We start from the raw sequence: 12,338 nt of genomic DNA, 5'->3' as shown, positions 1-12,338 counted from the left end.
CATGGAAAACGGAGCTATTCCAGGCCCTGTGGCTGTGGCACGGTGCCGAGCCCCTGCATGGGCACCAGGCCCTGTCGGGGGGAGCGGGCATGGTGGCAAAACCCCCAGGCCAGGCTCCTTCTCGCCGTGCAGATGTCTGGAGCAGGCTGGAGGCCGAGGCCTGGCTTCCCTGGGAGCCCAGGGCGTGAGGGAAAACACAACGCAGCCAACTCGCACCACGGGGTCTGTGTGGTGTCTCCAACACGTACCCAGCGTGTCTGCTGCTGGGGAGGCTGAGGAGGAGGAGCAGTGCGATGAAGGCCCCAGGGAAGTGCGAGGGTGAGGCAGGGACATGCAGTGCCCTAGGTCGGGCACCTCAGGGTGCTGGTTTGGGAGGTGGCGGCGTTCCCGGTGTAGTTTGTAGGAAGCAGGGGTAGGATCCTGTCAGCACGTTGTTGAAGGGATGCAGAGGGTGGCATGTGGTGGCTCAGCGTGCCACCGAGTCCTGCCTGGGACAACCACGGTGCTGCCGGGGAGATCACAGATGGGTCGGCAGCAGGGGCAGAGCCAGGGACACATGGCGGTGGGGCTGAGGGAGGTGACAGGCTGCTCTAACGGGGCGTCCTCTGCTGCTTGCAACCCCCAGGAGAAGATCGAGTATGCCTTCCTGATCTTCTTTGCCATTGAGGCGATGCTCAAGATAATTGCCTACGGGTTTCTTTTCCATACGGACGCCTACCTCCGAAATGGCTGGAACGTGCTCGACTTCTCCATCGTGTCCCTCGGGTAATGCAAGGAGGGGAAGCTGCTGGCACTCGGCTTGCACCAGGCCTGGTCCATAGCCCATCAGCTACATTGTTTTATTCTATTTTATTTTAGTGACAACAGTGGGTTTTAGGGCAACCTGTAGAGTCAGTTTATGGCCTTCTCCCAAGGGCCACGTTTTCTTGCCCTGACCTCCCCTGGAAGTCTCTGTAACTCCCATTTCTTTTTGTCTGACTCCTTAATGCCTCTCGGACCTCCTAGCTCTGGGGTGTAGGAGTGGCAGGGTGTCCTCCCGTGCTTGACATGTGGGGAATGGGTCCCCTGGGCATGGGATGGGAAGAGCAGGTTGTGCCCAGCCCTGAGTGCATCCAGGAGCTGGGCTTAGCCAAGAACTGGCAGAGCCCTGTCCCTCACCTTCCTGCCTGCAGAGTTCTGACTCCATCACAGATCCTTGGCCTTCATCCTCACGCCTTTCTCTTCCTCCCTGTCCTTCCTTTTTTTCTCCCCTTCCCTCCCTTTTCTGTGCCTTTTCAGGCTTTTCACCATGACCCTGGAGCAGATCAATGCGAAGCAGGGAGGGTCTTCGGGGGGGAAAGGCGGCTTCGACGTGAAGGCCCTGCGAGCGTTTCGCGTGCTGAGACCGCTGCGCCTGGTGTCGGGAGTGCCGAGTGGGTGCCGGGCTCCCTGCCAGCGGGACGGGCTGTGGGGTGGATGGGGCCCTGGGCCTGGCTGGGGTGGAGGCCATAGAGCAGGCTTCATTTGCTTCTGGTAGGGATCTCCTTTTCCCATAAGCCGTGTAAATACAAGAAGAGAACAAGAGTGGATGGGGGGACAGCATGAAGTATCCTCCAGCACTACTCGTTGGAGTCTTCCACGTGCTCACAGGGTGGGTAGAGAAAGGAGCAAGAAATTGTCATCTGCAATTTCAATGCAAGAAATTGCATTTCCAGGCTGGTTGTCGGAGGGTCTGGCAGGAATGCAGGGTGCCCCCAAAGCAGTTTGGGGAGTGGCTGAGCTCCTCTCTCTTCTCCCCGGTGCAGGCCTTCAGGTCGTCCTGAACTCCATCATCAAGGCCATGGTGCCCCTGCTCCACATCGCCCTGCTTGTGCTCTTCATGATCATCATCTACGCCATTGTCGGGCAGGAGCTCTTCAAGGGCAAGATGCACAAGACCTGCTACTACTTTGGGACAGGTGGGACTGTGTCAGGGGTGGATGTGGTATAGAAGTCTCTGTGTGGCTCCTGTGGGGACCACAGAGCCTCTGCAGGTAGCAGAAAGTCCGGTCCTGCCAACATCAGGCCTGGGAGAGCATGAGGGCTGAAGGATGTTTGCTACAGGGCCGGGAAATGTAGATGGTGGGAGGAGGTGGTGGAAGGAGCCCCCTTTGGAAAGCTTCTGTGGGAGGCTGGGAGGTTCTGGGACCTGCTCACCTTGGCCCAAAATGCTGCTTAGACCATGGCTTCATCCCTCAGACGTGATCGCCACGGTGGGGGCGGAGAAGCCAGCCCCCTGCACTACCTCTGGCCACGGGCGACACTGCACCATCAACGGCACCGAGTGCCGAAGCGGCTGGCCGGGACCCAACAACGGCATCACTCACTTCGACAACTTCGGCTTTGCCATGCTGACCGTCTACCAGTGCATCACCATGGAGGGCTGGACCGAGGTCCTCTACTGGGTAGGCTCCAGCAGCCTGGGCTCAGTGCCCAGCTTGGCACTGGTGACCACTGGTTGTGCCTCGCAGCAGGGAACTCCCCCTGGGACCCTTTCATGGGGTTAGGTCTCTCCCCCACTGGCAGACGCCCTGCCCTCACCCAGCTTCATGCTATGATGCACAGCACATCGTGCATGGGGCACATAACCCATATCTCTGCCCTGCAGGCACTGCCTACCGTGCCTTTGCTCTCCAGGGAGCTCCAGCTCCCACCTTTGGGGGTGCAGACCAGGCAGTGAGGGGCTGGTGGGTGTTTCTCCAGCAAAACCCCACGTTTTGCAGTCCTTAGGAGGCTGTCTTGCTGAGGCTTAGGCATGAGGTGTTTAAATCTGCTCCCTAAATGCTCTGGCTTTTCCTCCACTAACAGCAGATGCAGAGTGGTGCAGGGTAAGGGCTCAGCCAGGTTAATCTGCTGCCATCCCAGGTGCTCCCTTTGGAGGGGACAAAGCTCCCAGAAGCTGTTGGGGGGCTCCCAGGTGGCAGACTTCTGTTTCTCTCCTTGCCAGGTTAACGATGCCATTGGCAACGAATGGCCCTGGATCTATTTTGTCAGCCTTATCTTGCTCGGCTCCTTCTTCGTTCTCAACCTGGTGCTGGGGGTGCTCAGCGGGTAAGTGCCACCCTGCCCCTTCTCTTTGCCAGCAGATCAGTGAGCGCAGTGTGGACATTTAACTCTAAAAGGAGAAAAAAGCCTTGAAAAGTGTTCCTTCTCCTCTTCCAATCCACTCCTTTTCTTTTTGCATGCTTGGAAACACAACCTCGAGTTGCCTTTCGTATCAGCATCTGTGGCTGCCTGAGGTTTTAGCTCAGCACCTAACACACAGACACCTTTTCCCTGCAGTACTGGCACCTGTCAGCAGATGCAGCCGTGAAACACATTTGAGGTGTTTGCAGTGTGGTTTGCAGCCAAAGGAGCTGAGCAGAGAGCTCAAACCAGCTGTCCTTACCCTACAGCTGTGTCGAGACACCAATTAGTTATATGCTAATTATTTGGATATGTTAGCCCTCTTTCAGGGCTAACAAGCGATTTGACGAGAGGCAATGGGCACAAACTGAAAAAGAATGGTAAGATTGGGAGCCCCCCCACTGGCAGACGGATCTCATCCCCATTGCCATGGAGACAGTATCCTAATTATTTGCTGTGTGATGAGCTCCCCTTCCCCACATGGAGAACGTGGGGCCAGCTGTCTGTCTCCAGATGGGGGAGACTCTGCTTGCTTTAATTATGGCACCACAGAATGATTTAGGGTGGAAAAGACCCTCAGGACCAAGTCCAACCATCCACCTGACCTACCGAGTCCTGTCACTAACCCACGTCCCTTGGTGCCACATCCACACGTCTCTGAAATACCTCCAGGGACAGGGACTCCACCACCTCCCTGGGCAGCCCGTTCCGATGCTTGAACCACCCTCTGCATGAAGAAATTATTCCCAATATCCAAGCTAATCCTGCCCTGGTGCCACCTGAGGCTGCTGCCTTGCGTTTTATTACTTCTTTCCCAATCCCTTCCCAGCTTTGCTGCCCTTCTCTCCACATCCTCAAGCAATTCAGTGTCCTTGTCATGAGAGGCCCTTAACTGAGGGCAATATTCAAGGTGAGGTCTCACCTCTGGGCCCACCGCTGGCTGTGCCCCAAGGGATCTGATCCTTAGCAGGGCTGGGGGCCTCTGCAGCATCTCATGGCAGTTGGCCTGCCCAGCCACAGCCTCCTGCAGCACGGAGGTCCCACGGAGCAGCCGGTGGTGGGGAAGAATCCCTGCCTGCCAACACATGATCTCCCATGATCTTGTGTCGTGGAATGGGGCTGAGAGCGAGGAGTCAGCAGAGCAAGCTCTTGGTGGGAGGGTATTTTGGGCTTTTAGGTTTCTACAAGGATTGGTATGGGACAGAGCTGCGGGATGTGGCCTCTGGCTGCCTCCTGAACCTTACTCTGCTCCTGGCCTCGTCCCAGTGAATTCACCAAGGAGCGCGAGAAGGCCAAGTCGCGGGGCACGTTTCAGAAGCTGCGGGAGAAGCAGCAGCTGGAGGAGGACCTGAAGGGCTACATGGACTGGATCACCCACGCTGAGGTGATGGACAGTGACCGGGCCAGAGGAGAAGGTACCGGCTCTGCTTGGGCGAGGACACTGGTGTGAGGGTTGGGTTCCTGACACTGAGCACCCTGAAGAAACAAGGGGGAGAGCTTTGGAGAAGTCACAGACTTGTTTTGCCTGAAAAGCTGTGAAACAAAGTGTTTTGGCTTGTGCAGAACAGTTTCCTTCCTCCTGTTTTTTTTTGGGCTTTCCTGATTCATGGTGCTGAATCTGACCCAAACTAGTAAATAACTTGGCAACTGAGCTAACACCTCCACCTCAGCCACTGTATTTACCATTTGCCAGCTGCTGACAAGACCTAGGTCCCCTTTGGTAGAACACACTCGAAATGGCCACGAGAAGCCACATGTGTGTGTGCAGGGGTAGTCAGCAGGGCTGCTAGCTCTCACCTAACAGATGCACGAGTCTCTTGCCACTGCTTGACTATTTTGGGGGATTAGAAGTAGCTCAGGAAAGGAGATGAACATCTAGGCAAGGGCTCTGCCACTGAGCCTCTGTATTTGTGGGTCACTCATGTCTCTCACGAGTGCTTTGCCACTCTGCCTAATGCAGTAACTCTGAGAGCTGATACATGTGTGGAAAGGGCCTTGTAAAACAGGGGGAAAGACCACACCTGTAGCCAGTGCTTTCTCCCACCTCCTGTTGTTCAGCATTTGCTCAGATCCCGGCTGAGCCCAGTTTTCTCTGTGCTTGGGGTGTCTGGAGCTGCGGGGAGCCCAGTTCTGTGCTGCTCTTTGCTCCGGCTGCCTCCCTGGGCTGCTGCTGCCCTTGCAGGAGTTCCTAGGGCCTCCCAAGGCTTTGCGCCTGACATTTAAACCTTCCAGCTCAGGCTCCCTTTGCTGTCTCCCTGGGATGGCGTTTCTTGATTTCACTGCTGTGGGGGAAGCTCTCCCAGCTGTGCTCCTGGGAGAGGTCCCCTCCCGTACGCTCTTCCCAAGGGCTCCAAGGAAAGCCTGGGATGTCGTTCCCTCCATAGGTATGATGCCTTTGGATGAAGGAGGGTCGGAGACGGAGAGCTTGTATGAAATTGAGGGCATGAACAAGTGGATTCTCTACTTGTGAGTATTCCTGGGCTGCACCATCTGCTGTCTCTTGCTTGCTGTCGTGGCTGGGCCAGGCTTTCTGTTCAGCCACCAGTTTTGTGGGGAGAGCCAGGGGCTTTTGAGAGCCAGATGCTCTCCTGGAGTACAGCAAGCAATAGGGAAGAGTGCTTCGTACTGGCAAGAAGCTGCTGCAAGGGGAAAAACCTCTTTGGCTTGGGTCTAGACTCCTGGCATCCTCTCACAGCCCGTGCAACACATCGTGTGCTTCAGAAGCTGGGCCTGTGGCAGGAAACCAGAAGCCAACGTAGGCCAAAAAGGAGCTGGGAGGCGTTCATGTGAATGAACAGCAAAGCCTGAGAGACTGGGGACGATGTCTGGGGTCAGGGTTATGCTCCTGCATGCCCCCAGTTCATAAATGGGGTGACACCATGCATTGCCCCAGCACCGGTGGTGGGCCAGCTCAGCCTTTCTGAGGGAAGGGCCCAGAAGAAGGGAGCGGGGTGGCTGTGCCCGGCTGTCTGTTAGCATTGCCCTGGGCTGCTCAGGACCCTCTGGTCAGCCCCACTGACCCCACTGACCCTTTGGCTTTCTCTGCAGCCGGCAGTGGAGGCGCTGGAACCGAATGTTTCGTAGGAAGTGCAGGGATGTGGTGAAGTCCAAGTTCTTCTACTGGCTCGTCATCCTGCTGGTGGCACTGAACACCCTCTCCATTGCCTCTGAGCATCACTTCCAGCCCGAGTGGCTGACGGTGGTGCAAGGTGAGCAAACAGCCCCAGGGAGAGGGAGGGCCTGGGAAAGCCTGCTGCCATGCAGACGTGCACGAGGAGCTCTTGCTGTGCGTGCAGAGCCACGCTGGCCTAGCACAGGGCCTGTTAGACACCCACAGCCTTGCTCATGCACCACCTGGACACACTGCGTGGACTCACACTCTTATGTGTGCAAGCACACAGTTGTACATTGCCCTTCTCCTCATCCTCCTCTCCCGAGTGCTCCCTATAAATCTGCATTTGCTGCAGCTCAGGGCTCGGTGGCGGGCAGAGAAGGGATGTGGGCAGCGCTGCCCTCCTTCCTTCCTGCTGTGCCATGCTGAGAGGAAGAGGCCCGTGCTCTGATGGGCTGGATCTCCCACCCCAGACAACGCCAACAGGGTGCTGCTAGCACTCTTTGTGGCCGAGATGCTGCTGAAGATGTACGCACTGGGCCTGCGCCAGTACTTCATGTCCCTCTTCAACCGCTTTGACTGCTTCGTGGTGTGTGCGGGCATCTTGGAGACCATCCTGGTGGAGCTCAGCACCCTGTCACCCCTGGGCATCTCCGTGCTGCGCTGCATCCGGCTCCTCCGCATCTTCAAGATCACCAGGTTGGGACGGGAGCAATTTTGGGTGCCAGGGCCTGGCTGCCCCCCAGGCGTCACTGGCCTTGTCCCTGCAGCACGGGCAGAGCTGGTAGCTCCTGGGGTGATGAACAAGGCCAAGCCTGGCGATTTCTGTGTCCCCAGGGTGTGGTCTGGTATCTCCTGACACCAGTCCTGGGGCCAGGCTGGAGAAGTCCCAGTATCCTCCTTGCAAGTGGTGCTGGCTCAGAGTCCCCCTTGCTGGGTTTCTGGGACATCCCAGAGGGCAGACAGTGTGCTCCCCGCTTCTCCATGGTCCTGCCCTGCTCCTTCACCTCCTGCACGTTCTTCTCTCCAGGTACTGGACATCCCTGAGCAACCTGGTGGCCTCTCTGCTCAACTCGGTCCGCTCCATCGCCTCTCTGCTCCTCCTCCTCTTCCTCTTCATCATCGTCTTTGCCCTGCTGGGCATGCAGCTCTTTGGGGGCAAGTACGACTTCGAGGACATGGAGGTGCGGCGCAGCACGTTTGACAACTTCCCCCAGGCCCTCATCAGTGTCTTCCAGGTACGGGGCTGTGGCAAGTAGGGCAGGGGGGCTGGTGGACCCCCACAGCCTGGGTTCTCACCTCCGGGGTCTCCTGGCAAGAGCTGGGGTTAGGAGAGAAGTGGGTTTGTGGGAGGTGGTGCAGCTCTGAGGATGGAGTGGGGAGGGGAGATGGGGTCGTGGGTGGCAGTGGGGGTTCAGGACCAGAGGAGGGAGGTGAGATCTGGCAAAGGGCTGGAGCTGGGAGCAGGATGGAGCTGTGGGGTTCTGCCCTGCTCTGCTGCAGGCGCTCTCACATCCCTGTTTCCTCTTATGCTGTCTCTGCTCTTCTCTCAGATCCTGACTGGAGAGGACTGGAATTCAATAATGTACAATGGGATAATGGCCTATGGAGGCCCGTCCTTCCCTGGCATGCTGGTTTGCATCTACTTCATCATCCTCTTCGTTTGTGGGAACTGTATCCTCTGACATCGAAGCCTTGCCCAGGCGCCCTGTGCCCAGCCCCACAAACTGCTCCGGCTGTGTGAGGCTGAAGGCTCAGCGTATTTGTGTGTGTTGTGTGTGTGTTGTGTGTGTCTTGTGTGTGTCTTGTGTGTGTCTTGTGTGTGTCTTGTGTGTGTCTTGTGTGTGTCTTGTGTGTGTCTTGTGTGTTGTGTGTGTTGTGTGGTGTGTGTGTGTGTGCACGTGTTTGTGTCCAGACTGAGCTCAGGCAGGGATGGGGCAGTCATCCCAGAGCTCAGCACTCACTAGGATGGGTGCAAGAGTGAATCATAGAATCACAGAATCATTAAGGTTGGAAAACCATCCCCCTACCACCACTGTCAGCCACTAAACCACGTCCCCAAGCACCACGTCCAGCCTTTCCTTGAACACCCCCAGGGACGGTGACTCCACCACCTCCCTGGCAAGGGCTGTCTCAAGGCCCATCTCCGGGAAGGTTTCTCAGACCACGGGCAGCCGCAGCCACATCATCCAAATGGGAACCGAGTTCATGTCCTTAATGCTGTCCCACCAGACATCCTCCTCAATGTCTTCCTGGCCATTGCAGTTGATAACCTGGCTGAGGCTGAGAGCCTCACCTCAGCCCAGAAGGCCAAAGCAGAGGAACGCAAGCGGCGCAAGATGTCCAGGTGAGGGCTGCAGTCCTGGCAAGGGGAGCTCCCAGGCCGGGTATTTTGGGGTAAGGGGACAGAACGGCTTCGTCTGTGGTCCTGCCCTGGGCTCAGCCCTTGCTCTCCGCTCAGGGGTTACCCAGAGAAGTCAGAAGATGAGAAGCAGATGCTGGCGAAGAAGCTTGAGCAGAAAGCGAAGGGAGAAGGGATTCCCACAACAGCCAAGGTCGGTGCTGGTGGGGCTGGGCCTTGGGGAAGCCCTGGTGAGGGATCAAGTGCCTCCTTGGGGGCTGACAGAGGCTTGGAGCTTGCTCAGGTCTGGTCTCCACTGGGCCAGAATTGCTCCTTGCCTTGGTGTCTTCTGGTGATGGAGGCTCTCTGTGCTCAGACTGGGCCTGTTGTGTGGGGGAACAAGACCACCACACGCTGGGCCAGGACCCCACGTGCTTGGTGTTGTACAGGCTGAATGTAGACACCACCGACCCCACAGGGCTTCCAGGCTGACGGGGGTGTTTGGCAGTGATACTGGCACGCTCACTTGCGTGTCTTCCTTTCTGTCTCTCCCCTGTTCCAGTTAAAAGTGGATGAATTTGAGTCCAACGTCAACGAGATCAAAGACCCCTACCCATCTGCAGACTTCCCAGGTAAGACTTGTCCCCAAAGACTGTAGGGAAGGTGCCACAGCCCTGGTGGCTGTGTGTTGAGCGAGGGATGTGGTGGCCCCTCACCAGCCTGGGGGTGCTGAGGTCTGTCTGGCCAAGAGGCCAGCTCAGGATCACAGCATCAGAAGATCTTCCACAGGGTCACGTTGCTCCTCTGTCTCTGGGTGACCCTTTCCTCTTCCCTCCCTGTGACCCCCCTGCAGGTGATGATGAGGAAGATGAGCCCGAAATCCCTCTGAGTCCTCGGCCACGTCCCCTGGCAGAGCTACAGCTGAAAGAGAAGGCCGTGCCTATGCCTGAAGCCAGCTCCTTCTTCATCTTCAGCCCAACCAACAAGTAAGCACCGAGCCTTCCCCCTGCCTTGTGGAGCTCTGCTTTGGGCACCTCAGGCACCAACCCTTCCCAGATGGACCCTACTTGTTTTGCCATAACCCTCTTCCAGGCTACCACGGCCCCCTCTGATGTCCTTCTGACCTCTCGCAGTGTCTTACGCTGTTTTTGTCCCCGGCAGGTTTCGGATGCTGTGCCACAGAATCGTCAATGCCACCTGGTTCACCAACTTCATCCTGCTCTTCATTCTGCTCAGCAGCATCTCCCTGGCGGCTGAGGATCCCATCCGCGCCGAGTCATTCCGCAACCAGGTGCGTGGATGACTCGGGTGGGTGGGGGAGACATCACGGAGACCCCCAGCTCCCCTGTGAGCAGATACCTGCTTGCCAGGTCTTGAGCCTGGCTGAGTTTTGGTAGTTTTTTTTTTTTTTTTTTTTTTTTTTTTTTTTTTTTTTTTTTTCCCCTCTAAGGGAATTTTAATCAGAGAAAGGGAGTCTCACCGAGGGCCCCCTGTTGCTCTTCTGGTCTCCAGGAGGAAAGTCTCTGTGCCTACCTCTTTGCTCTTGTTCTGAATCCGAGGAAGATGATTCTGGGGGACTGGGTTCTCCTGGGTTAATCCCTGCCTCTGGGAGGGCAGGATGCTCGGGGAGGGGAGGCTGCTTGTGCTTCCCATCCAGGGGAAACAGCGGGACAAAGTTTTACTGCTCTGTATCTCAGGTTATTCTCAGTAAAGAGATGTACCTGCTAGGGTGAGCGAGATTACCTTGGTTTAGGGCTGTGGCAGCTTACTGGGGACAGGGACATCCCATTCAGACTGGACAAGTGGTGTGTGCAGTGCCTGAAACACTGCCTGGGGGGTAGCAGGGGTAGCCCCATTGGTCTAGGCTTGTGTGGTGCCTGGTAGGGACAAGGGGGTCTCTCAGGGTGCCCATTGCTTTCGGGGTGCCCACTGCTTTCGGGGACCAGAGTCTTTCAGGTGAATTGGGCAATCATCACTTGCTTGGAGACTGAGAGCTTGGTCCCAGGCTGGAAGCTGGGTCGTGTACTGGGGGAAATCAAAAAAGTGAAGGGAATTTCATGCGTGGTCTCAGCCCTGGGTTTGCAGCCTCTGTTGAGCTAGACAGGCTCCCCGCTTTGCAGGGTGGATGGCAAACCACAGGGCCAGAACGTTTGAAAACACTGGTGCATTTCCCACGTCACCCAAATCTCACCCAGTTCTGGTGTTTACATCCCCAGATTCTTGGATACTTTGACATCGGTTTCACCTCTGTCTTCACCGTTGAAATCGTCCTGAAGGTGAGTCCATCCGCTCCCGTGGTCCTGGCCATGCACATGAGCCAGGTCTGGGCTGTGTTCTGGCCGTGGTCACGAGCTCCAGGAGCAGGCAGGGAGCAGCTGCCAGCTGAGGCTAACATCCCCCAGTTTTGGGTGCCCCAGGGCATGTGCCCTGCCCCAGAGACCAGAAGTCCCCTTTCAGCGAGGTCAGGCAGCTGTGCTGTGACACCAGGACAGATGGGCCGTGGCACCAGCGTTTCTGTCCTGGCATGTCTATAAGAAAAGCTTTGGGAAAGAGAAAGCAATGAAAATCTGTGAAGTAAAACCATATTCCAGCAGCTGCTGTGAGCTGCTCCTGCTGTAAGTCTTTCTGCTCTTCTTCTCTTTGCTTTGCTGAATGACTGGGCAGAGTTTTTTTCTCCACCAGTGCAGTGCAAAGGATTTCCAGCTGAAGTCAGCTGCCTGCCTGGCTGCAAAGCAAGGGCTTTGAGCAGGATGAGGTCCCTGGGCCATGGGAAAAGCTTTCTGTGCCTTGCCTGCCCTGGAGCTGCAGAGGGTTTGTGCCCTGAGCCTTGCCCTGCCTCTCCCCTAACTCCTCCTGCTCCCCAGATGACAGCCTACGGCGCTTTCCTGCACAAAGGCTCCTTCTGCAGGAACTCTTTCAACATCCTCGACTTGCTGGTGGTTGCCGTCTCCCTCATCTCCATGGGAATCGAGTAAGCAGCTCCACGCTTCCCAGGGTGGGCACTGCTCTTGTTTAGCCTGGCCGGGCAACGGGGGTGCTGCAGCAATTTGGGTTGGGTGGGATGGGAGCTGCCAGCCCATGTGTTAGGGCCCCCAAAATGTGTCCCTGGCTGTATTTTTAAGGGAAACATGGCCTGGGTGGCTGGGAGGCAAACCCCTTGGGTGACAAAGGGGAAGATCTGGGTGGGAATTCAACTGGGAGTCCCTTTTTTTCCATCTGGGAATTGCCCTGTCTCAGCTCTGTGCTCCTCCTCAGGTCCAGCACCATCTCGGTGGTGAAGATCCTCCGGGTGCTGAGGGTGCTGAGGCCTCTGCGAGCCATTAACAGGGCCAAGGGGCTGAAGGTAAGAGCGAGGCTGGGATCCTCGGCCCATGGGAGTCCCCATGGAAGGTTATGTGGGTTTTAATGCCCTGTGGGGTTTGTAGGGTCAGGAACACAATTCCCACTCCCCATCTGGGCAAGGAGCCTGCCCTATCCCATTGCTCTTGGCAGGTTCCTGCTTTCACCTGCCTGTTTTTTTTTCTTTTCTTTTCTTTTCTTCTTCCTTTTCTGAGTGTGGGGCACATGGGAGAACTTTGCCCCAGGCATGCTCACGTGTGCTCTGTCCTTGACCAGCACGTGGTGCAGTGTGTGTTCGTGGCCATCAAGACCATCGGCAACATCGTGGTCGTCACGACATTGCTGCAGTTCATGTTTGCCTGCATTGGGGTCCAGCTCTTCAAGGTGAGAGAAGTCTCGGGT

General features: G+C 56.7%; 1 protein-coding gene across 1 annotated transcript in view; it reads left to right on the top strand.

The window, feature by feature from the left end:
• Window positions 1-12,338, top strand: part of CACNA1S (calcium voltage-gated channel subunit alpha1 S) — a 33,710-nt gene that overhangs the window by 8,022 nt on the left and 13,350 nt on the right. Inside the window, exons 3-22 of the mRNA XM_084302007.1 lie at window positions 626-765; window positions 1,279-1,412; window positions 1,785-1,937; window positions 2,218-2,423; window positions 2,966-3,069; window positions 4,411-4,559; window positions 5,529-5,610; window positions 6,193-6,353; window positions 6,730-6,955; window positions 7,287-7,494; window positions 7,810-7,930; window positions 8,489-8,603; window positions 8,718-8,811; window positions 9,160-9,229; window positions 9,451-9,583; window positions 9,759-9,888; window positions 10,814-10,873; window positions 11,462-11,568; window positions 11,853-11,940; window positions 12,213-12,320. Of these exons, the coding sequence (XP_084158133.1) occupies window positions 626-765; window positions 1,279-1,412; window positions 1,785-1,937; window positions 2,218-2,423; window positions 2,966-3,069; window positions 4,411-4,559; window positions 5,529-5,610; window positions 6,193-6,353; window positions 6,730-6,955; window positions 7,287-7,494; window positions 7,810-7,930; window positions 8,489-8,603; window positions 8,718-8,811; window positions 9,160-9,229; window positions 9,451-9,583; window positions 9,759-9,888; window positions 10,814-10,873; window positions 11,462-11,568; window positions 11,853-11,940; window positions 12,213-12,320 (2,589 nt within the window). The remainder of the gene's footprint in view (window positions 1-625; window positions 766-1,278; window positions 1,413-1,784; window positions 1,938-2,217; window positions 2,424-2,965; window positions 3,070-4,410; window positions 4,560-5,528; window positions 5,611-6,192; window positions 6,354-6,729; window positions 6,956-7,286; window positions 7,495-7,809; window positions 7,931-8,488; window positions 8,604-8,717; window positions 8,812-9,159; window positions 9,230-9,450; window positions 9,584-9,758; window positions 9,889-10,813; window positions 10,874-11,461; window positions 11,569-11,852; window positions 11,941-12,212; window positions 12,321-12,338) is intronic.

The sequence above is a fragment of the Netta rufina genome (assembly GCF_964035555.1).
Source record: "Netta rufina genome assembly, chromosome: 26".
Taxonomy (NCBI): Eukaryota; Metazoa; Chordata; class Aves; order Anseriformes; family Anatidae; genus Netta; species Netta rufina.
Note: the sequence above shows the minus strand (reverse complement) of the source record. Positions and strands in the feature narration are given on the sequence as shown.